The 24,963-nt window shown below is 46.1% G+C and overlaps 1 protein-coding gene across 1 annotated transcript in view; it reads left to right on the top strand.

Annotated features, from left to right (window-relative positions):
- Window positions 1-24,963, top strand: part of FRAS1 (Fraser extracellular matrix complex subunit 1) — a 1,443,020-nt gene that overhangs the window by 483,327 nt on the left and 934,730 nt on the right. The window contains exon 10 of the mRNA XM_069205798.1: window positions 12,070-12,275. Coding sequence (XP_069061899.1) covers window positions 12,070-12,275 — 206 coding nt within the window. The remainder of the gene's footprint in view (window positions 1-12,069; window positions 12,276-24,963) is intronic.

Here is a 24,963-nt window from a genome sequence, read left to right as displayed (position 1 = left end):
CCTGCCTCCTTGCCAAGACCAGTGTTTGCTGTTAGGAAGAGGGGATTGTGTAAGTGAGGGAGTTGCAGTGGGTTATCCTGATGATTGGATCCCTGAAACAAAGTATAAGGAGATGGCTGCTGCACTGATCGGGAAATTGTCAGTGTGCAAAATGAAGTTGATGACCCTCGTATGCCACAGCAGGGTAGCCGTGAACATTGCTGAACCAATCTAGTCATCACTCTTGTGCAGTTTGGAAGTCAGCAACTCTGTATGCCAGATAATTCCACTGTCAAGAATGATGCTGTGCTGATCTGGTTGTAGCCTGTGTGAGGAGTGAAGTCGGCAACTCCATATGCCAGGTGGGGCCTCCATGAAGATTGCTACTGTGCTAATCATGTCATATCCCGTGCACAGAATGAGGACATTGACCCTGTAGGCTAGGGTGACCACTGGAACAAGGCAAGAAGTATGGTCTGGTTGAGACAGATGTCATGAGTAGGAGGCTGCTACGGTGAGCACCAGGAGTGTTGAAACCCACAACTGTAGGAGGATCCTATGAGGAAATGGGCTGTATTTAATGTTGTGGTTGTGCTACGTCACCATGTAATACACTTAAAAAGCCCTTGTAGGTTTAGCAGGTGTCTATAAAAAACCCTCAGCTTACCCTGGGTTTAGCTGTTGCACTGAGCAGCAAGGCTTACACAGAGGAACAAGTGTAAAGCATTTAAACTGCACTTGAAGAAGAAATTGACACAACACTCATTAAATTCAGCACCAATTTATAAAAATAGTTTTTACTTTTTATAAGATTTTAGGCACCAGAATAAAGAAGATCCCCAGGAGCGTTCCGGAAATATAGATTTTACAAGCAATAATAAATCAGTACAATTTAATTCAACCGTGAACCAGCCTTGGGAAAATCAACAAATTGGACACTTACTTAAGTTTTCCTTGAAAAAGTTTCTAAGTGTCAAGGTGGTTGAGTAGGACTAACAACTCCAGCAGGGAGCTAGTCAAAGGGACCAGCAAGGTCCTCAAGAACAGTTACCTTCGCAGGTGAAGCAATCTTTCAGTAGTTCCAGAGACTTTATCAGTGTTGCAATGGATTCCTATGAAGTGGTCTTGATTGGAGGTATGAAGGCTACTGAAGGTACTCCAAGGAGGCGTCGATCGGGGTATTCCTACAGGGATTCCTCTGTTCATGAAGATGGTGTGGAGGTCCTGTTTGCAGGGTTAGCATCCCACAAAGTCCTCTCCGGTCTGTCTGAAGTCCAGTCACCACTGGACTGCCTGTTGTCTTGGTTACTTTCCAATCCTTCCTGGGTTAATAACTTCCCTTCTGAGGGTCCCAGCAACTCCCAACAGCACTCCTGGGCTCAGCAAACTCTTAAGCAACTCAGTGCGTCGGGTCTTGGTCCACGGTGATGAACGGCAGCAGTGGTAACTGCTTGAAGACTTTAGACTACCAACTTACCTCAGCAGGCTCCTTCAGCTGTTGTGTCCATGTGCTGTGAATAGAAGGCTAGTCAGCTGGCCCTTGGAGTTCTCTTGGCTTAACTGGGCTCTGGAGATTACTTTTTCTCGAGCAGGACACAGCAGACACAGTCCCTCTCTTTGCTAGCCACCAGATGCAGCAGGTGCAGTCCTTGTCAGTGCAGCCTCTCTTTGCTGGTCCTTCGGAGCAGGAGGGCATTCCTTCTTTGGTTCTTTTTCCCAGTCTGTTGAGATCTGAGGTCTGGGTGCCCCCTATATACTCAGAAAGTAGGATACAATTGGTAGCCTATGGGCTCCCAGGTTCCTACCCACCTTATGACCACTTCCTGTGGAATGTGGCATCTGTCTTTTGCAGGGTGCACCAGTTTACCCTGTCTGAAGATGGTGAAACCCCTCTATTGGTGCACAGACCTCCATAGCCGACTCGTGGGGTGTGGCTACCCCAGGGTTACATGCCCCTGGGGAAATAAGTTTGGCAATTGGTTTCCCCCGTGCTTCCCTTACAAGCCTCTTTAACTTAACAATGGGGCAGCCTCCCCCCTTGGCGACCCACATTGACTCTTCAAAGGTGGCTTCACCTGTTGAAGCCTGCCTTTTGGGGCTAACACCCACCTGACCTCCTGCAGGAAAGAGGTGACACCTCCACAGCCTGCAATCCCTCATTGTTCTTGTTCCTGAGAGTTGTTGGCACGTCTCTCCAAGAGGGCAGAAAGCTGTCTCGTGGAACAGGCTCCATGTGTGGTCCTGAAAGTACAGGAGTTTTAAAGGCAACAAAACTGCAGCTTTGCTGAAGCTGCACACTACAACAAGTTACATTAATTTGGACTGGAGATAGAAGTCAGCCTTAAGGTAAAGAGTTGTTTGATACCTCGGAGTGTTCACTTTGGTCACACATTCAGGAGCTAGCAGGGCCGAAGGGTCAACATGTAACACTGTACTTACCAGTTGGGCAAACCAGTATTTCCACAGTAAAACCATTTTCTTTTGATATACTGTTAGGACATGCAAAGAACATGCCCTGCCTGTATCATATGTCGCACCCTGCCTTAAAGTCTTGGTAGGCCTGCCAGAGGGAGGACTTATACACAAGTACAGGGGAAGTGGTGGCTTTGCCATTGAAAGAAATGACAAAGTCGGGCTGCCTGTGCAGGACTGCTCTACCCATCTGCAGTGGTGGACTGGGAGGGCTCGTTTTACTTGGGGGGCCATCAGGGTGGCACAATCAGTGCTGCAAGCCTTGGGGTACCTCTCTAGCTCGTATGCCATGGGTACCAGGGTGCCATGTACTAGTGACTTGGAGGGAAGTTAGCCATTTAAAATTGGATGTAGCCAATTTGATATACATTTTTAGAGTCAGGACACCAGCACTGAGGTCTGATTAGCAGGCCTCAGTGCATTTTAAGTCGAAAAAGATCAACAGCATCAGTTGAAAAACTTGGAGGTGACCAAAAAAAAAAGGCATTTCCATATAGATTCTTAAAAACTTATCAACATTGGAGGAGCATCCAGGACACCCTGCCACTGCCTTCACAGGAATGTATGCGAGGAGCTCGAGGGCACCTGACCGCAGACCCTCCCGGGCCAGGTGGGAGGAACATAATGAAAACAGCTGCTGCAGCTTCAGCATCCATGAAGGGTGTGCACTTGGCAACTCCAGTTGCTCGGATAATGCTGGTGCATGTAAAACTGATTGCTCTCCATGTGGCGCTTCTGTGCAGGAACACTTTTGATTTAAATAAGAGTCAGAGTGGGACTCTCGAGATTCTGCTTACTATACTTATGAGGCTTAGCTTGAATGTTGTCTATGGTGAATTGGGAATAACCACTAGCGAGAGGAGAGTGGGACTCAGGAGCTCACTACACTAATGCTACATCCCTGACCTCGGATGAGTGTCTGTATTGTTTGTGAATGTAATATTTTACTTTGTATTTGTATATAAATGATACATTTTTCATAAAAGCAAGTACTTGACTGAACAATCATTTATTGTTGCTGCTGAATATATTTTGAAGTGTGAGCCTGCATTCAACTGTTGTGGGGTTATTTTAGCTCTTTGGTTGGGCACACTTATTTTAGCTTCAGGCCATCGCCCTGTGCCCTTTTACGAAGTTCACTTCATTTATTCCTTGTTATTATTTTAGCATGGCTTCATTGTAGCAGGCATTTTTTATTTTTTTATCAGCTGCTTTAAGTTTATTTCTTACAGCTGAGGAAGGTAATGTTCCCTCAAAGGAGATACTTGAGTAGGTAATAAGGTTAATTACTCAGGAAATAGGGGAAACGGTTCAGGATACTGTCAAAAAAATAAATAAAAGATGGTAACAGAAAAGGTAGGAAGGTAGATGATGAAGAATATTGTGAGGAGGAAGAGATTTAAAATAAAGGTCCAGCAGGGAAATGTTTAAAAAAGATAAAACATGACAAATGGACGTCCAGTGGTCATGAAAGATTCACAATCGGGAGTCCTACGCGGCACAAAGGAAAGCCAAGATGCCCCTGCAAAGGAAATGGGCTTATAAGCCTGACTGGATAGATCAGGATTTGAACACTGATATTTATGACCATATCCTAGATTTAGGATATGATGAAGGGCTGGATGAATTCACAAGTTCAGAAAGCACAGCTAAAACAATAAGAAGGTAAAAGATCCTTTAGGACAACATTTATTTGATCCTTCCGATATAAAACATCCATACAGTTCTGAATGGTAGCCAATGAGCCATGTTGCAGAAATACATTCATCATAGAATAAGAAAATCCTTGGAAACGGGAGAGAGAAATAAAATGAGGGCTGAATGTTAACGCCTGGTAATTGGTGATAGAGTTGGTTACCCCTAACCTGGATCTGGATTTTATTACATGTTTATTTAAATTAGGCCGTGATCCTAGAAAAGGGCCTTGAAATAGCGCTAAAACAATGCGAGGATAAGCTGCTGGTTATTTTAGAGCCTTTGGCTAGAATATTTGACATGGTAGATTCATCATCAATTAAGGGAACAGATTTAAATATCAACTTAAGAGGTTGAAGCCAAAAAGCCATCTATTTTTGTTAGGGAATGCAAATGCAGGGCTGCCAGCAGAAATGCAGAGAGCAGTACTTTTGAGGCTAAGCCCAAAGGTAGGCGAATTTGGAAAAAAAGAAGCTACTAAAGACACAAAAGGATTTCTCTGTGACAAAGGCCTCATGAAAGCCTTAGGCAAATACTTCCACACTTTTACTGCACTAAAGAAAGTGCATAATTCTATGTACAAGGTATTTTAGACGACAGTTTATATGGTAGGGGCGGGAGAAGGGGCCATCTGCCAAACATAGAATAGAGGCCCATTTGGACAAGGAAGAGGGAGTTTACAGAGTTGTTTACAATTCTTTTACCCACAAAAAGGAAGTGGTGGTAGAGGCCGGTCAGCAAGTGGAAGATCACAAGAATCTCAGTCTGGACCAACACCTCGTGACAGGGTGAGTATGATGATTGATTTTGGTTGTTTTTACCCAGGAAAAAATAGCAGGAAGATTGAAGTATTCTGCAAAGGAATGGCAGAAAAGTACTAGAGAATCTTGCATTTTGGAAACAGTAAAGGAATTTGCAATAGAGTTCCAAACAAAACCACATCAAAGCTAAGAAACAAGAGAAATTTGTTTAAAAAACAAGAGAAATTGCAGGCAGAGAGATTAATGGAATGTTGGGGAAAAAGGGGCTATTGTGAACAGGAGAAGAATGCAAAGGTTTTGTAAGTACTCTGTGTTGTAGAGAAAAAGGACAAAGAATGGAGGCTGGTGATAAATTTTAGAGATTTGAATGCTTATCCAATTACGGACAATCTAAAATGGAAGGGATACAAAAAGATATTCTTCAGGAACAGGATAGGTTAATGAAAATAGATTTTAAGAATGCCTATTTTAAAATACCAGTGGTACAGGAGAGTCACCAGTTTTTGCTGTTCAGATGGGAAGGGCAGTTATTCCAATTTAAGTGTCTACTGTGAGAAAGTAGCCTCTTTCTAGCCTTGTTACCCCCACTTTTGGCCTGTTTGTGAGTATATGTCAGGGTGTTTTCACTGTCTCACTGGGATCCTGCTAGCCAGGGCCCAGTGCTCATAGTGAAAACCCTATGTTGTCAGTATGTTTATGTGTCACTGGGACCCTGCTAGCCAGGACCCCAGTGCTTATAAGTTTGTGGCCTATATGTGTTTCCTGTGTGATGCCTAACTGTCTCACTGAGGCTCTGCTAACCAGAACCTCAGTGGTTATGCTCGCTCTGCTTTCCAAATTTGTCACTAACAGGCTAGTGACCAATTTCACCAATTCACATTGGCATACTGGTACACCCATATAATTCCCTAGTATATGGTACTGAGGTACCCAGGGTATTGGGGTTCCAGGAGATCCCTATGGGCTGCAGCATTTCTTTTGCCACCCATAGGGAGCTCTGACAATTCTTACACAGGCTTGCCACTGCAGCCTGAGTGAAATAACGTCCACATTATTTCACAGCCATTTACCACTGCACTTAAGTAACTTATAAGTCACCTATATGTCTAACCTTCACCTGGTGAAGGTTGGGTGCAAAGTTACTAAGTGTGTGGGCACCCAGGCACTAGCATCGTTCAGTGCAAATTCCCCGGACTTTGTGAGTGCGGGGACACCATTACACGCGTGCATTATACATGGGTAACTACCTATGTAGAGCGTCACAATGGTAACTCCGAACATGGCCATGTAACATGTCTAAGATCATTAAATTGTCACCCCAATACCATTCTGGTATTGAGGGGACAATTCCATGATCCCCCGGGTCTCTAGCACAGTACCCGGGTATGGCCAAACTGCCTTTTCAGGGTCTCCACTGCAGCTGCTGCCATCCCCTCAGACAGGTTTCTGCCCTCCTGGGGTCCAGGCAGCCCTGACCCAGGAAGGCAGAACAAAGGATTTCCTCTGAGAGAGGGTGTGACACCCTCTCCCTTTGGAAATAGGTTTGAAGGCTGGGGAGGAGTAGCCTCCCCCAGCCTCTGGAAATGCTTTGATGGGCACAGATGGTGCCCATCTCTGCATAAGCCAGTCTACACCGGATCAGGGATCCCCCAGCCCTGCTCTGGCGCGAAACTGGACAAAGGAAAGGGGAGTGACCACTCCCCTGACCTGCACCTCCCAGGGGAGGTGCCCAGAGCTCCTCCAATGTAAACACACTGGACTTCTCTGAGTGGCCAGTGCCAGCAGGTGACGTCAGAGACGCCTTCTGATAGGCTCTTACCTGTCTTGGTAGCGAATCCTCCTTTGTTGGTAGCCAAACCTCCTTTTCTGGCTATTTAGGGTCTCTGCTTTGGGGAATTCTTCAGATAACTAATGCAAGAGCTCACCAGAGTTCCTCTGCATCTCGCTCTTCATCATCTACCAAAGGATCGACCGCTGACTGCTCAGGACTCCTGCTAAACCACAACAAAGTAGCAAGACGACTACTAGCAACATTGTACCGCCTCATCCTGCCGGCTTTCTCGACTGTTTCCAGGTGGTGTGTGCTCTGGGGGTAGCCTGCCTTCACCCCGCATCAGAAGCTCCGAAGAAATCTCCTGTGGGTCGACAGAATCTTCCCCCTGCTAACGCAGGCACCAAAAGACTGCAACAGTGATCCTCTGGGTCCCCTCTCATCCTGACGAGCGTGGTCCCTGGAACTCAGCAACTCTGTCCAAGTGACTCGCACAGTCCAGTGACTCTTCAGTCCAAGTTTGGTGGATGTAAGTCCTTGCCTCCCCACACTAGTCTGCATTGCTGGGTACCGCGTGATTTGCAGCTGCTCCGGCTCCTGTGCACTCTTCCAGGATTTCCTTCGTGCACAGCCAAGCCTGGGTCCCCGGCACTCCATCCTGCAGTGCACAACCTTCTGAGTTGTCCTCTGCCGTCGTGGGACTTCCTTTTGTGACTTTGCATGTACTCCGGTTCACTCTTCTTCCAAGTGCTTGTTCAGGTACTTCTGCGTGTGCTGCCTGCTTCTGTGAGGGCTCCCTGACTTGCTGGGTGCCCCCTCTGTCTCCTCCTCCAAGTGGCGACATTCTGGTCCCTCCTGGGCCACAACAGCATCCAAAAACCTCTACTGCGACCCTTGCAGCTAGCAAGGCTTGTTCGCGGTCTTTCTGCGTGGGAACACCTCTGCAAGTTTCATCGCGACGTGGGACATCAGTCTTCCAAAGGAGAAGTCCCTAGCTCTCTTCTTTCTTGCAGAAGTCCAAGCTTCTTCCATCCGGTGGCAGCTTCCTTGCACCCTGAGCTGTCATTTCCTGGGCTCCTGCCCACTCTAGACACTGTCGCGACTATTGGACTTGGTCCCCTTGTCTTACATGTACTCAGGTCCGGAAATCCACTGTTGTTGCATTGCTGGTGTTTGTTTTTCCTGCAGAATCCCCCTATCACGACTTCTGTGCTCTCTGGGGGTAGAAGGTGCACTTTACACCTACCTTTCAGGGTGTTGGGGCAGGCTATTTTTCTAACCCTGACTGTTTTCTTACAGTCCCAGTGACCCTCTACAAGCTCACATAGGTTTGGGGTCCATTCGTGGTTCGCATTCCACTTCTGGAGTATATGGTTTGTGTTGCCCCTATACCTGTGTGCTCCTATTGCAATCTATTGTAAATCTACAGTTTGCATTGCTTTTCTTGCTATTACTTACCTAAGTTTGGTTTGTGTACATATATCTTGTGTTTTATAACTTATCCTCATACTGAGGGTACTCACTGAGATAGTTTTGGCATATTGTCATACAAATTAAGTACCTTTATTTTTAGTATATCTGTGTATTGTGTTTTCTTATGATATTGTACATATGACACCAGTGGTATAGTAGGAGCTTTACATGTCTCCTAGTTCTGCCTAAGCTGCTTTGCCATAGCTACCGTCTATCATTCTAAGCTGCTAGAAACACCTCTTCTACACTAATTAAGGGATAACTGGACCTGGCACATGGTGTGAGTACCTCTGGTACCCACTACAAGCCAGGCCAGCCTCCTACATCTGCCCTTTGTTCTATTATCTCCTTGCTGTTTTTCAAAAGTAATGAGACTAGTAGAAGGTTATCTAAGAGAAAGAGGAGTAAGTGTTTGTTTATTTATTTAGACACTATATTAATAATGAATAAACATGTATTAGAATTGAGGGAACATATTCGAATGATAATGACTACTCTATGAGATTTAGGTTTTATAAACAATCAGGACAAGTCTATTATTCAACCTTCTCAAGGGATGGAATTTTGGGGTTTGGTAGTGGACACAGTAAAGACGCAATTGCAATTGCCAGAGAAAAATATTTCTTTGATCAAGAGAGATAAAAAGTGTAACAAAGAAAGGGAGGATAACGTTGAACTTAGCAAGAGTTAATGGTTTACTGTCTTCTTCCAATCAGGTGATTTTTTTCAGGGCCATAGAATTAGAGCATTAAAATATCTCAAGAGATTGAGTTTGGTGAAAGGTTTGTGGTACAAGACAAAGGTCTCAGAAGATGCTCTGGAGGAATTGATATAGTAATTGGAGAATCTTCAGGCTTGGAATGGGCGAGCAATTTATGGTTAAATCCCAGACTGTGTTTGAGGGAGATGGAAGCAACTTAGGTTGGGAAGCAGCCTTGGAATATCAGTGCCAGGAGGGAAATCGAGTATGAAAGAAAGACAGGTGCATATCTGTTGCTTAGAGTTAAAAGCAGAAGAGTTAGCACTTCAGTTTCAGGCGGCAGTTAAAAGGGTGTTCAGGTTTGTTGAGAATGGACAACATTTCAGCTACATAAACAAGCTGAGTGGCAGCAGTTTAAAGAGTATTTCAGATCTGGCAAAGGATTTATGTTTTCACAGAACATCACATAGAGATAACAGCACAGTATTTACCAGTGAAAGCAAACACACAAGTCGATTGGAGATCCCACAAAATGCAGGATTACAACGATTGGAAACTAACGCTGCACGTATTTCAGGCAAATAAAAGCAGATTAGGTCCATTAGCGTAGATCGGTTTGCTTCACGTTTGACAAATCAGTTAGAGAAGTATGTGATTTGGCATCTGGTAGCAATGGCGATGGGTGCATTTACTGTAGAATGGAAGGACTTACGAGGTTCTGCTTTTCCACCTTTCTGATTGATACAGAGAGTTCTGATGCAGGTGAGGAGACAGGAGTGCCATTAGTGTTAGCAACACCATTTTGGACAACTCAGGCTTGGTATCCTTCAGTGATGGAGTTGGTTCTACAGGATCCTTTAATGATTCAGGCCTGCAAGGATCTCTCAAAAGATGTGAACAGTAGGTAACATCAGCCGATAGTCATAGGTGCTCAATCTCTACTTTAGAAGATTTCATGAGATCTCAGCTTTTCGCAGAGTTATCAGAATTAACTCTAGAAGTTACCATATTGAGTCATAGATACCTGCAACAAGGAAAAGATATAGGAGTGCATGGGATGTGTGGGTACAGTGGTGTATGGAAAGGATCTGGATCCAGTGGCAGTGGATGAGATTATGGTAGCAAATTTCTTAGCAGAATTGTATAAGAAAGGTTACAGTTACAGAACAGTAAATTGTTACAGATCGACAATTGTGGCTGGTCATTGTCAGGTACCTGGTTTATCAGTGGGAAAGAGTACATTAATATGTCAAGTAATGAAACGAATGAGGACTAAGAAACCTGCTGCAAGATATAAAACACTTTGGGATGTTAGCTACAATGTTTGAGAGATGGCCAATGAAGAGTTATTTAACAACTTGGCAATTAACGTGGAAACTAGCAGCATTATTGTGCATGATTTCTTTTCTTTTAAAAGGGTTTCTGATGTGAAAGCACTGGAAGTGGCAAAGATTTTTCCAACCACATGTAGTGTTATTTGAAATAATAACAACAAAAACAATGACAGATTCAGTACTTTATCCTAGGTTTGATGACAGTCTGAAATTGTGTGTGATGAGATGAATAAAAGCGTATGAAGGCAGAATGAGTGAGTACAGAGCTGCAGATATGACTCAGTTACTAATTTCATACGTAAAACCTTATGCAGCTGTGTCGTCTGCTATGACTGGAAGATGGGTGAGAAATGTAATGGGTGAAGCTGATGTGAATTCGGATTTGTTCAAAGCTCATTCTGTTAGGGGAGCAGCAGCTTAAGATATAAAAGCAGCTGATTGGTCTGGTGATGAAGGGTTTAGCAAATGCTATTTTAAACCTACTGAGCATGTCTGTTTTAGCAGTTTAAGCTTTGACCATGTATAATGCTATCCTCCTGTCTTGAAATAAAATGTTGATTCTCAATGGTTTACTGTATAGAGAATCATGATTTTATTAAAGACAACGAGACTGGCATTATCCCTCCACTCACACCCCTGGGAGAAGGTGAGTTAAAGTAAGTATGAATTTCAAGATCAATGAGTTTTAAGACTATGGGGTTTATTACAACTTTGGAGGAGGTGTTACTCCGTCCCAAAAGTGACGGATATACTACCACCCGTATTACAAGTTCCATAGGATATAATGGACTTGTAATACGGCTGGTGGTATATCCGTCACTTTTGGGACGGATTAACACCTCCTCCAAGTTGTAATAACCCCCATATGGTTAAAGTACTAAATAATGGGAAAAAAGGTATTTATTAAAAGAAAAAAAAAGGAATATATTTGTTTTGCAGTTTTTCAGACCCCTAATAAGAAGGGCTGGTTTTATGCAAACAGAGGTATGGGAGTAAAATGCGAAGGAATAAAGAAGGGATGAAAGCAGAACAGAAGAGGAAGAGAATAATGCGCATTAAACCTATATGTACTGTTAAAGTTCTATTTCTTTTGACTTGATGTTGGTTTCTGTTTGGAATTTTAAGCTGCACATAAGTGTGAATAAAAGGTATATGCATAATGCTAGCCTCCTTGTCTAGAATAAAATCACAGTTCTCTACAGTAAACCTTTGAGAATCAACATTTAACATTCCACTTAGATCTCCCTAATGTAGCCTACAAGAGCCCAAGGACTCAAAAGACAAATTGGGTGACAAATTTCAAAAGATGATACTGTTAAAATGCATTTGTCTACTTGGATGTGGCTAATATAGATTTATGTAAAAGTATTACGTTTGAAATAAAATAAATGTCATAAGTGAAGAAACAAAAAAAGCCTTACAACAGAAACAAAATAAAATGTGACCAAATACAAATTACTCGCATAACAATAGGAGCTAAAATGTTTTTGTAAGTATATTCTCTATAACTTAAATCAAACCTTAGGGGCAAAATCCATCAAACCATTATTTAAAACAAATTATGGGACATGCCCAGGCCCCTCTTGCCTACTACAGGCTTTGGGGTCAAAGCCAAAGAAAACAGTGTAAATAACTTAATGCCCACACAATCTATCTACTGGAAAATTAAATGTGTGACACACAAGCTGCTTTATGGTCCAGCATAAAACTGATCCCGATAGACAGCTTCTGTTGTAACAATGCAAGGCTCATAATGCCCAGTTCTGCAATATTGAGTTAATGTTGTTTTTGCTGGATGATATTTTATGTTCTACAAAGTGCTTTTGTATGCTTTCTCTACTGCACATCATGGTAACAATGACAATGTTTTCATTTTATTCTTAGTACCTAGCATGCAGTTTGGCAAGGAGCTATATGTAATTAAAGAAAACGAGGGTGTCCTCAACCTTCCAGTGTTTCGTGTTGGAGACTTGAGTTTCGAGTCATCAGTAAGGTGCTACACTCAGGCTCTGACTGCAGCCGTTGTGCAGGACTTCGAGGAGAGGAGGAATTCAGATGAATCATGCATTACATTTTTGAAAGGAGAAGAGGTAAGTGAAAAGTCAACTTACGCATCAACAAAAAAAATCGCTTCTCAAGTATAGTGATATATTTACCCCAAGTGACTCTTGATAAAAAGATAGGTTTTTGTTTAGAACAAAAAAGCTTTGATAATTCACTGAGAAAAAGGTAAAGTAACATATGATTGAGACTTCTAGTTGCAGATTCCTCACCTTAGAATTTCCTCCAGGCGTCAGACTGGATCCGGAGATTTTTCTTCGAACAATACTGTAAGGATATGCCTCCTTGGCATGGTTACCCCCTGACTTTTTGCCTTTGCTGATGCCAAGTTTTGATTGAAAGTGTGCTGGTACCCTGCTAACCAGGCCCCCAGGCCCCCAGCACCAGTATTCTTTCCCTAAACTGTACTTTTGCTTCTGCAATTGGCACAGCCCTGGCACTCAGCTAAGTCCCTTGTAACTGGTACCTCTGGTACCAAGGGCCCTGATGCCAGGGAAGGTCTCTAAGGGCTGCAGCATATCTTATGCCACCCTGGGGACCCCTTACTCAGCACATGCACACTGCGTCACAACTTGTGTGTGCTGGTGGGGAGAAAATGACTAGGTCAACATGGCATTCCCCTCAGAGTGCCACGCCAACCTCACACTACCTTGTGGCATAGGTAAGTCACCCCTCTAGCAGGCCTTACAGCCCTAAGACAGGGTGCACTATACCACAGGTGAGGGCATAGCTGCATGAACTCTATCCCCCCTACAGTGTCTAAGCAAAACCCTAGTTCCATAATGGCTACACTAAAATCTGCGAAGTTTGGTATCAAACTTCTCAGCACAATAAATGCATACTGATGCCAGTGTGGAATTTATTGTAAGATGCCCCCTGTATACCAGTCCGACTCCTAGTGCTAGGCTGACCAGTTTCTGCCAGTCTGCCACCACCAGACAAGTTTCTGGCTACATGGGGTGAGTGCTTTTGTCACTCTGTGGCCAGAAACAAAGCCTGCATTGGGTGGAGGTGCTTCTCACCTCCCCCTGCAGGAACGGTAACACCTGGCGGTGAGCCCCAAAGACATCTGTAACGAAGGACCCAACGCCTGGACCAAGCACTGCGCCCGCAGCTCCCAGGACCAGAAGGACCCGAACCTCAGTGCAGGAGTGACCCCCAGGCAACCCTCTGCCTAGCCCGTCCAGGTGGTGTCTGGCCCGAGAAGCCCCCCTGTGCCCTGTCTGCACCGCTAGAGCGACCCCTGGATCCCTCCATTGAAACCAATACAAAACCCGATGCCTGCTTTGCACACTGCACCCGGCTGCCCCTGTGCTGCAGAGGGTGTTTTGTGTGCCTACTTGTGACCCCCCCACTCCCCCACCACCAGTGCTCTACAAAACCCCCCTGGTCTGTCCGCGAGGACACAGGTACTTACCTTCTGGCAGACTGGAACTGGAGCACCCCTGTTCTCCATAGGCGCCTATGTGTTTTGGGCACCCGTTTGACCTCTGCACCTGACCGGCCCTGAGCTGCGGGTGTGGTAACTTTGGGGTAGCCTTGGATCCCCAACGGTGGGCTGCCTATGCCCCAGAACTGAGACTTGTAAGTGTCTTACGTACCTCACAATCTAACCAATACTTACCTCCCCAGCAACTGTTGATTTTTGCCGTGTCTACTTTTAAAATAGCTTATTGTAATTTCAACAAAAACTGTATATCTGATTGCTCTAAATTCAAAGTTCCTAACTTACCTGTGTGGAGTACCTTGCATTTTATGTATTTACTTCAAATCTTGAACTTGTGGTTCTAAAAATAAATTAACAAAATATATTTTTCTATATAAAAACTATTGGCCTGGAATGTCTGAGTGTGTGTTCCTCATGTATTGCCTCTGTGTGTACAACAAATGCTTAACACTACCCTCCGATAAGCCTACTGCTCGACCACACTACCACAAAATAGAGCATTGGAATTATCTTATTTTGCCACTATCTTACCTCTAAGGGGGAACCCTTTGACTCTGTGCATACTATTGCTTTCTTTGAAATAGTATATACAGAGCCAATTTCCTCCAAATACCCTTGCTCGTCGGTAGGTGGTGTTGGTCAACTCCGCGGGCGTTGTTGGCATCGTAGTCGGCGTGATGACATCGAGAGTAGTACATAGATGCCGCCTCACCGCAGTGACGTTGGTTCTTTTCGTTCCGCGCCACACGCTGATCTGGAGAGAGTTACCCTGGTCTCTTTTCGGCCAATTTTGAGCCTTTTGTCGAGTTTTGTGTGTTTTTGGTGCATCGAGGATGTCCCCGAAGACAGAGTTCAAGCTGTGCGAGGACTGTCACCACATGATGTCAGTGAAGGATCTGCATCAGGTTTGTTTGTGGTGCCTGGAGTGCGACCACGACCCCAAGTTGTGCTCCGAGTGCCTGGCAATGCACCCAAAGGCCTTGAGGGAGCGTTCTCTCAAGCTCATGGCGGCCCAGCGCTTGACTCAGTAGGTCCCGGTCTCGCTCGGGAGGAAGGTCACCACCACTTGTCTTCCTCCAAATCTTCGGGTACTGGTATGAAAAAGAAGTCTAAGCGGTCTCATCACACTTCGACTGTACCCTGTCGCTCTGCTGATGCAACTCAGGAGGAGCATCAACGCTAAAGGCGACCGTCCTCGGAGCCTACTTCCGGGTCCACTCCGCGTTTCCTTGCATTTCCGGGAGCTGGAGCGACCCCTGCCCAACTTAGTGTTCTATGAGGCCATGCAACTCATTTTTGGGCGGACTGACCCCGATACGGCGCCTTTGGGCTCAAAGGGTTTGGTTGAGGGGCCTTCGGGTTACGCACCATTGGCTTTGGCTTCAGCCACCGAGGTCCCCTCCGGATCCACTCTCGGATCCACACCGACGCCGGTCGCAGTACTGAGACCTTCACCGACACCCGACATTGGTAGTAGTCACTATCAACCTGATCCTTATCCCCGCTGACTGAGTCGGAGCTGCGTCGGCTGACATCACCTCGGTCTTCGATGGGGCCTACTCACCCCAGGTTAGATTTGGCCCCTTTTTCCAATGGGTACGAATTCGTGGAAGGATTGGAGGGGTCCCTGCCCCTTATGAACACCGGGATGACCCATCTTTGGCTGGGCACAGGAATTGGGTGAGACCAGGGGACTGGACACTTCTCCAGATGCAGGCATACTGTCTCCTCCCACAGTGGCTACGGTGGAGGGAGTGACTTATGCTATGGTGGTCAGTAGGGCAGCTGAGTTCCTTGGGCTTGAGCTTCCAACTGTAGAGGTCAGGTCCAACCTCCTGACAGAGGTGCTTCAACCAGAGGCTTCCACACCTGAGCCCCTTTGACCATTCAATGAAGCCCTCACTGATATCCTTTTGGGTACTTGGTCCAAACCCATCACAGGGCCACCTGTGAATAGGACTATCGCACGCCTCCATTGGCCTGCCCCGAACGACCATAAATTCCTGTCCCCACACCTCACACCTGAGAGTCTTGTCATCCAGGCTTCCTCAGGTGCATTCCCTTCTGCACCCCCAGATAGGGAATCAAAAAGGCTGGAACAGTTAGGCAAGAAGTTATTTTTTTTCCTCTAGTCTCGTGCTGCGGTCTGTGAACACCGCATGCCTTTTGGGCCGCTATACCCACTCTTTGTAGGATATGGTTGCGCAAGTTCTGCCGCAGATACCGGAGGAGGCCCTTGCTAACGTCTCCCAAGCTGTCAACGATGGGAGAGATGCAGCGAAGGTCACGATCCAATGTGGGCTGGACACAACGGACTCTCTGGGCAGATCGGTTGCTACGATGGTGGCCTTGAGATGCCACACCTGGTTGCATACTTCTGGTTTTTCGGGGATGTCCAAGAGTCTCACATGGACATGCCCTTTATTGGCTCCCATCTCTTTGAAGACAAAGCGGACTCGGCCTTGTAGAGATTCAAGGATTCCTGGGCTACGGCCCGGTCTCTTGGTCTTTCTGCTGCCCCTCTCTCCCAGCAGTCCACTCTTAGCCCCTTTTGTGGCCATAAAAGGGGCTCCCTGTTGCATCCCCCATCCAGCCACTGTGCCACCCATGTAGTTTAGCTGCTACGTGGCTGGGGATGCGGAATCCCACGTGGGACAGGGAACAAGAGGTCTGCCCAGTCCCCCTCTGTCCCCGCTGCAGCCTCCAAACCCTCCTAGTCCTTCTCCTCGCTCCCAGACTGTTCGAAAGGCTACTCCCTCCCTTTCGAGTCTGCCCCACCGGTCATACCTCCATCACTCAGCCAACTCCTGGAGGATCATTTGGCACTTCTCTGTCAAGAAGTCGCAGCTCTTTTGGCCAAGGGAGCTATAGATAAGGTGCCTGTGCCCATAGTAGGTCGTGGTTGTTATTCCTGCTACTTTCTGGTGCCGAAAAAGGGCTTATGTCCTATCCTAGACCTTTGGGACCTCCACTACTTCCTCAAGAAGGAGAAATTCAAAATGCTCACCCTGGCTAAGGTTCTGTCTGCCTTAGACCCTGGAGAGTGGATGGTAGCATTTGACTTGCAGGATGCTTATTTCCACATCCCCATCCTGCCTGCCCACAGACAAAACCTATGATTCGTGGTATGTCATGAGCACTATCCGTTTACGATGCTCCCCTTCGGCCCTACCAGTGCCCCTCAGTTGTTCACGAAAGTGATGCCGGTGGTTGCAGCTCATCTGCGACGGTTAGGGATCTGTCTTCCCCTACCTCGACGACTGGCTGTTGAAGGTGGACTCACCCCAGAAAGTCATCTCCTACCTTTATACTACGGCGAGCCTCCTGCACACGCTGGGGTTCACAATAAACATGCCAAAGTCACACCTGACGCCCTCTCAGATGCTCCCTTTCATCGGAGCTGTTCTGGACACAATGCAGTTTTGGGCTTATCCTCCCAAAAAGCGAGACCAAGATAATCAGGCTACGATTCCAATCTTTAAGCCTCTGTCTTGGGTTTCGGTGATACAGACTGTAGTAAGTTGGCTCTGTATATACTATTTCAAAGTAAGAAATAGTGTGAACAGAGTCCAAGGGTTCCCCTTAGAGGTAAGATAGTGGCAAAAAGAGAGAATTCTAATGCTCTATTTTGTGGTAGTGTGGTCGAGCAGTAGGCTTATCAGAGGGTAGTGTTAACTATTTGTTGTTCACACACAGGCAATAAATGAGGAACACACACTCAAAGACTTACTCCAGACCAATAGGTTTTTATATAGAAAAATATATTTTCTTTGTTTATTTTCGGAACCACGGGTTCAAGATTTACATTAAACACTTAAATGTAAGGTACTTCACTTAGATACTTTAGGAACTTTGAAAGAAAACAATATCATATACAGTCTTTCTAAAAATGGCAATAAGCTATTTACAAAGTGGACACTTTGTGCAAAAATCAACAGTTCCGGGGGAGGTAAGCAAAGGTTACATTAGGAGGTAAGTAAAACACGGCGGGAAACGTGCAGTCTTTGAAAGTTGCTTCTTTGTTGCAAAGAAGTAGCTGGTTTTGAACAGGGCCGCTGTTCACGGGAGTTGGTTGGCCCTTTAGTCCAGGGCAGTCTTCTGAGGCTTCAGGGGTTGCTGGTCCCTGTCGGATGCTTCGCTGGTTGCAGGTTTTTGAAGTTGGAGGCAGGCCGGTAGGGCTGAGGCCAAAGCAGTTGTCTTCCTCCTTCACTGCAGGCTTGTAGGTCAGCAGTCCTTCTTGTTTCTTCAGGTTGTAGGAATCTGCTTTCCTGGGATCTGGGGAGTCCCTAGATACTGAATTTAGGGGTGTGTTTAGGTCTGGGAGGTCAGTAGCCAATGGCTACTGTCCTTGAGGGTGGCTACACCCTCTTTGTGTCTCCTCCCTGAGAGGAGGGGGTCACATCCCTAATCCTATTGGGGGAATCCTCCAAACTCAAGATTGAGGATTTCTCAAGGCAGGGGGCACCTCAGGTCAGGACACCGTAGGGGCTGTCCTGACTGGTGGGTGACTCCTTGTTTTTCTCATTATCTCCTCCAGCCTTGCTGCCAAAAATGGGGGCAGTGGCCAGTGGGGCGGCCATCTCCACTAGCTGGGATGCCCTGGGACGCTGTAACAAAAGAGGTGAGCCTTTGAGGCTCACCGCCTGGTGTTAAAGTTCCTTCAGGGGGAGGTGAGTAGCACCTCCAGCCAGTACAGGCTTTGTTCCTGGCCACAGAGTGACAAAGGCACTCCCCCTATGTGGCCAGCAACATGTCTGGTGTGTGGCAGGCTGGCAGAAACTGGTCAGCCTACACTAGAAGTCGGGTAGGTATTCAGTGGGCATCTCTAAGATGGTGTATGTTACAATAAATTGCACACTGGCATCAGTGTGCATTTATTGTGCTGAGAAGTTTGATACCAAACTTCCCAGTTTTCAGTGTAGCCATTATGGAACTGTGGAGTTCGTGTTTGACAAACTCCCAGACCATATAATCTTATGCCTACCCTGCATTTACAATGTCTAAGGTTTTGCTTAGATACTGTAGGGGCATAGTGCTCATGCAGATATGCCCTCACCTGTGGTATAATGCACCCTGCCTTAGGGCTGTAAGGCCTGGTAGAGGGGTGACTTACCTATGCCACAGTCAGTGTGTATTTAGTATTTAGGGGCACCCCAGAACCCAAGAAATCAGATTCCTGCAGCCTGAACCATGAAGAAGGACAGCTGACCTGAAAGCCTGCAGAGACGAAGGAAGACAACTGTTTTGGCCCCAGTCCCACTGGCCTGTCTCCTGACTCGAAAAACTGCAACAGCGATGCATCCATCAGGGGCCAGCGACCTCTGAAGCCTCAGAGGACTGCCCTGAACCTAAGGACCAAGAAACTCCTGTGAGCAGCGGCTCTGCTCAACAAACAGCAACAAAATTGCAACTTTTCTGCAACATTCAAAGACCTCACTCTTCCCGCTGGAAGCGTGACAGTTCACCCCCTGAACCTGATGCCCCCAGCTCGAGATCCAGAAAACCAACACCACAGGGAGGACTCCAAGGCTAAAGTGACCCCGTGAGTAGCCCGAGATGACCCCCCCCCCCTTGGACTCCCACAGCGACGCATGTAGAGCGAATCCAGAGGCTCCCCTTGACCGCGGATGCCTGTAACAAGGGACCCAACGCCTGGACCAAGCACTGCACCCACAGCCCCCAGGACCAGAAGGAACCTCACCTCAGTGCAGGAGTGACCCCCAGGCGACCCTCTGCCTAACCCAGTCGGTGGCTGGCCCGAGAAGCCTTCCTGTGCCCTGCCAGCATCGCTAGAGTCACCCCCGGGTCCCTCCATTGAACCCAATACAAAACCTGACGCGCGCTTTGCACACTGCTCCCGGCTTCCCCTGTGCCACTGAGCGTGTGTGTTTGGTGTGCCTACTTGTGTCCCTAAGGCAGGGTGCAATATACCATGGGTGAGGGTACCAGTGCATGAGCACTGTGCCCCTACAGTGTCTAAGCCAAACCTTAGACATTGTAAGTGCAGGGTAGCCATAAGAGTATATGGTCTGGGAGTCTGTCAAACACGAACTCCACAGCACCATAATGGCTACACTGAAAACTGGGAAGTTTGGTATCAAACTTCTCAGCACAATAAATGCACACTGATGCCAGTGTACATTTTATTGTAAAATACACCCCAGAGGGCACCTTAGAGGTGCCCCCTGAAACCTTAACCAACTACCTGTGTAGGCTGGCTGGTTTTAGCAGCCTGCCACACTCGAGGAATGTTGCTGGCCACATGGGGAGAGTGCCTTTGTCACTCTGTGGCTAGTAACAAAGCCTGCACTGGGTGGAGATGCTTATCACCTCCCCCTTGCAGGAGCTGTAACACCTGGCGGTGAGCCTCAAAGGCTCACCCCCTTTGTTCCAGCACCACAGGGCATTCCAGCTAGTGGAGTTGCCCGCCCCCTCCGGCCACGGCCCCACTTTTGGCGGCAAGGCCGGAGGAGATAATGAGAAAAACAAGGAGGAGTCACTGACCAGTCAGGACATCCCCTAAGGCAACCTGAGCTGAAGTGACTCTGACTTTTAGGAATCCTCCATCTTGCAGATGGAGGATCCCCCCAATAGGGATAGGAATGTGACCCCCTCCCCTTGGGAGGAGGCACAAAGAGGGTGTAGCCACCCTCAGGGCTAGTAGCCATTGGCTACTGCCCTCCCTGACCTAAACACACCCCTAAATTCTGTATTTAGGGGCTCCCCAGAACCTAGGAACTCAGATTCCTGCAACATAAGAAGAAGAGGACTGCTGAGCTGAAAAACCCTGCAGAGAAGAAGGAGACACCAACTGCTTTGGCCCCAGCTCTACCGGCCTGTCTCCCCCTTCGGAAGAAAACTGCTCCAGCGACGCTTTCCCCAGGACCAGCGACCTCTGAAGCCTCAGAGGACTGCCCTGCTCTAAAAGGACCAAGAAACTCCCGAGAACAGCGGCCCTGTTCACCCAAGACTGCAACTTTGTTTCCAAAGAAGCAACTCTGCACCCGACGCCCCCGGCTCGACTTGTGGAGAAACAACACTTCAGGGAGGACTCCCCGGCGACTCCGAGACTGTGAGTAACCAAAGTTGTCCCCCCTGAGTCCCCACGGCGATGCCTGCAGAGGGAATCCCGAGGCTCCCCCTGACCGCGACTGCCTGACTCTCAGATCCCGACGCCTGGAAGAGACCCTGCACCCGCAGCCCCCAGGACCTGAAGGATCGGAACTCCAGTGCAGGAGTGACCCCCAGGAGGCCCTCTCCCTTGCCCAGGTGGTGGCTACCCCGAGGGCCCCCCCCCCCCCCCTTGCCTGCCTGCATCGCTGAAGAGACCCCTTGGTCTCCCATTGATTCCAATAGAAAACCCGACGTGTGTTTGCACACTGCACCCAGCCGCCCCGTGCTGCTGATGGTGTACTTTTTGTGCTAACTTGTGTGCCCCCCCCCCCTCCCCTGCCCCCCCCCCCCCCCCAGTGCCTTACAAAACCCCCCTGGTCTGCCCTCCGAAGACGCGGGTACTTACCTGCTGGCAGGACTGGAACCGGGGCACCCCCTTCTCCATTGAAGTTTGTGTTTTGGGCACCACTTTGAACTCTGCACCTGACCGGCCCTGAGCTGCTGGTGTGGTAAATTTGGGGTTGCTCTGAACCCCCAACGGTGGGCTACCTTGGACCCAAACTTGAACCCCGTAGGTGGTTTACTTACCTGCAAGAACGAACAATTACTTACGTCCCCTAGGAACTGTGAAAATTGCACTGTTTAGTTTTAAAATAGCTATGTGTTTTATCTGAAAAGTATATATGCTATTGTGATTATTCAAAGTTCCTAAAGTACTTACCTGCAATACCTTTCATGCGAAGTATTACATGTAGAATTTGAACCTGTGGTTCTTAAAATAAACTAAGAAAAGATATTTTTCTATACAAAAACCTATTGGCCTGGAATTGTCTCTGAGTGTGCGTTCCTCATTTATTGCCTGTGTGTATGTGCAACAAATGCTTAACACTACTCCTTTGATAAGCCTACTGCTCGACCACACTACCACAAAATAGAGCATTAGTATTATCTCTTTTTGCCACTATCTTACCTCTAAGGGGAACCCTTGGACTCTGTGCATACTATTCCTTACTTTGAAATAGTGCATACAGAGCCAACTTCCTACACCAACTCACAGAAAGAAAGGTTTGTGATAGCCGGAAAGCATTACCAATTCAAAGTTCTGCCATTCGGCATAACCGCTCCAAGGGTATTCGCAAAATGTCTAGCAGTAGTAGCAGCTTACCTAAGAAGACAACACTTACATGTCTTTCCTTATCTAGACAATTGGCTAATAAAATCAAGCAATTTTATACAATGTCAGCAACACACTCAATACACAGTAAAAACCCTACATACATTAGGGTTTACTCTCAAATACCAAAAATCCCATCCTCAACTAGCACAGGTGCAACCTTACCTAGGTGCTATTCTCAACCCACAAAAAACCTTAGCCTATCCAAATACACAAAGGTTACAAGTTTTCCAAAATCTCATACCGCAAATGCAGCCAAATCAACAACATACTGTTAAGATAGATCATGCAACTTCTGGGAATGATGGCATCCTGCATAGCAATAGTACCACATGCAAGACTAGACATGAGAACACTACAACAGTCCCTCTCACAACAATCATCTCAAGCACAGGGTCACTTGCAAGATCTAGTGTTAGACCGCCAAACGCACATGTCCCTTCAATGGTGGAATCTCAGCAATTTAATGAATGGGCGGTCATTTCAAGACCCTGTGCCTCAGACCACATTAACAACAGATGCATCAGTGATCGGTTGGAGAGCTCATCTCAGCAACCTTACCGTACAAGTGGAATGGGATTCAAAACAGCTAAATTACCACATAAACCATAAAGAATTATTAGCTATATTCCTTGCCCTAAAAGCGTTTCAACCACTTCTCAAACACAAAACTGTCTTGATAAAAACAGACAATATGACAACCATGTATTATCTAAAGAAACAAGGCCGGGCACATTCATCTCACCTGTCCCTTGTAGCCCAAACAATATGGAAAATCACATTCATCCACTAGCAGAATACATTTTCGGAATCCTAAGCAGAACACACCAACAGATACATGAATGGGAGATTCACTCCCAGGTACTTCAATAGTACTTTCAAAAGTGGGGGACCCCAGAAATAGACCTATTCGCAACAAGCGAGAACAGAAAATGCCAAAACTTCGCATCCAGACACCCACACCCTCCATCTAAGGGCAATGCTGTATGGATCAACTGGTCAGGGATATTTGCTTACGCTTTCCCCCTTTCCTACTACTTCCATTTCTGGTCATCAAACTGTGTCTAACCTACATGATTCTCATAGCCCCCATGTGGGCACAACAACATTTGTACACAAAGCTCCTAGACCTGTCAGTAGTACCTCACTACAAACTTAAAAACAGACCGGATTTGCTAACACAAAACAAGGGACAAATCAGACATCCCAATCCCAGTGCTCTCAACTTTTCGATTTGGCTCCTGAAGTCATAGAATTTGGATACTTATAGTTTCCATTAGAATGTATGGAAGTTCTTAATCAAGCATGCAAGCCTACAACTAGACAATGCTATGCAAACAAGTGGAAACAATTTGTTTATTACTATCAATCTAAAAATACTGACCTACTTAGAGCATCAATATAAGATATTGTATGCTACCTGCTTCATTTACAAAAGTCAAATTTAGCTTTCTCATCAATTAAAATCCATCTTACTGCCATATCAGCATATTTGCAGACTATACAACATAACTCACTCTTTAGAGTTAGTTATCAAAGCCTTCATGGAAGGACTAAAACGTATCTTTCCATCTAGAACACCACCAGTTCCTGCTTGGAATCTCAGTATTGTACTCATAAGACTAATGGGTCCACATTTTGAACCCTTGCCTTCCTGTGAGATTCAATTTTTAACTTGGAAAGTTGCTTTCCTGGTAGCGATTACTTCATTAAGAAGAGTTAGTGAAATATAAGCATTCACTCTCGAAGAACCTTTCTTCCAAGTACAAAAACATAAAGTTGTACTTAGAACTAATCCCAAAATTTTGCCATAGGTTGTATCACCTTTTCACATAAACCAAACAGTGAAATTGCCAGTCTTCTTTCCCACAGCCAGATTCAGCTGCAGAAAGAGCGCTCCGCGCTCTTGGTCTTAAAAGAGCTATAATGTATTATCTGGGTAGAACAAAAGAGTTTAGATAAACTAAACAGCTTTTTGTTGCCTTTCAACAACCAGATAAAGATAATCCTGTCTCTAAACAAGGATTAGGTAGATGGATTGTTAAATGTATTCAAACATTTTACATTAAGGCAAAACAACAACTTTTAATAACACCTAAAGCAAATTCCACTAGGAAAAAAGGTGCTTCTATGGCATTCTTAGGAAACATACCAATGGCATACATATGCAAAGCTGCCACATGGTCGACACCACATACATTTACTAAACAATTATGTGTGGATGTACTTTCAAAGCAACAGACAAATGTTGGTCAAGCTGTGCTTAAAACATTATTTCAAACAACTCCAACTAGTACAGGCTAGCCACCTCATTACTTTGGGGAGCAAACTGCTTTTTAGTCTATGCATAGCATGCGTATCTGTAGCTACACATGCCATCGAACGGACAATGTCACTTACCCAGTGTACATCTGTTCGTGGCATGTAGTGCTGCATATTCACATGCACCCTCCTTCCTCCCCTGAAGCCTGTAGTTGCTGCAGTTTATTATTTGTACATACATTTACATTTGCATTGACCTCTATTTTACTGATTACTTTTATAGTACATTTACATTCTTACACTCAATCACTCCTACCTACACCCTTTTGCAGGAAAACAATCTAACAAAGGAGTCCATGACCAAGCGCAGTATGACCAAGAGGAGGAGTCACTCGATCCTGTGACTACGTAAAGACTTCTTCGAAGAAAAGCAACTTGTAACACTCCGAGCACAACACTAGATGGCAGAAGCAATACATAGCATGTGAATCTACATTACTACATGCCACGAACAGATGTACAATGGATGAGTGACATTTTACATATATATGTGTGTGTTCGATGGCATGTGTAGCTGCAGATACACCTGCTGTGCATATGTCGCCATTTAGTGTTGGGCTTGGAGTATTACAAGTTGTTTTTCTAAGAAGAAGCCTTTTTTTCGAGTCACTGGATCGAGTGACTCCTCTCGGTGATAGTGCACCTCGGCATCGACTCCTTT

This window comes from Pleurodeles waltl, chromosome 1_2 (assembly GCF_031143425.1).
Source record: "Pleurodeles waltl isolate 20211129_DDA chromosome 1_2, aPleWal1.hap1.20221129, whole genome shotgun sequence".
Taxonomy (NCBI): Eukaryota; Metazoa; Chordata; class Amphibia; order Caudata; family Salamandridae; genus Pleurodeles; species Pleurodeles waltl.
The sequence above is the reverse complement of the archived record's forward strand: the minus strand, read 5'-3'. Positions and strand labels throughout refer to the sequence as shown.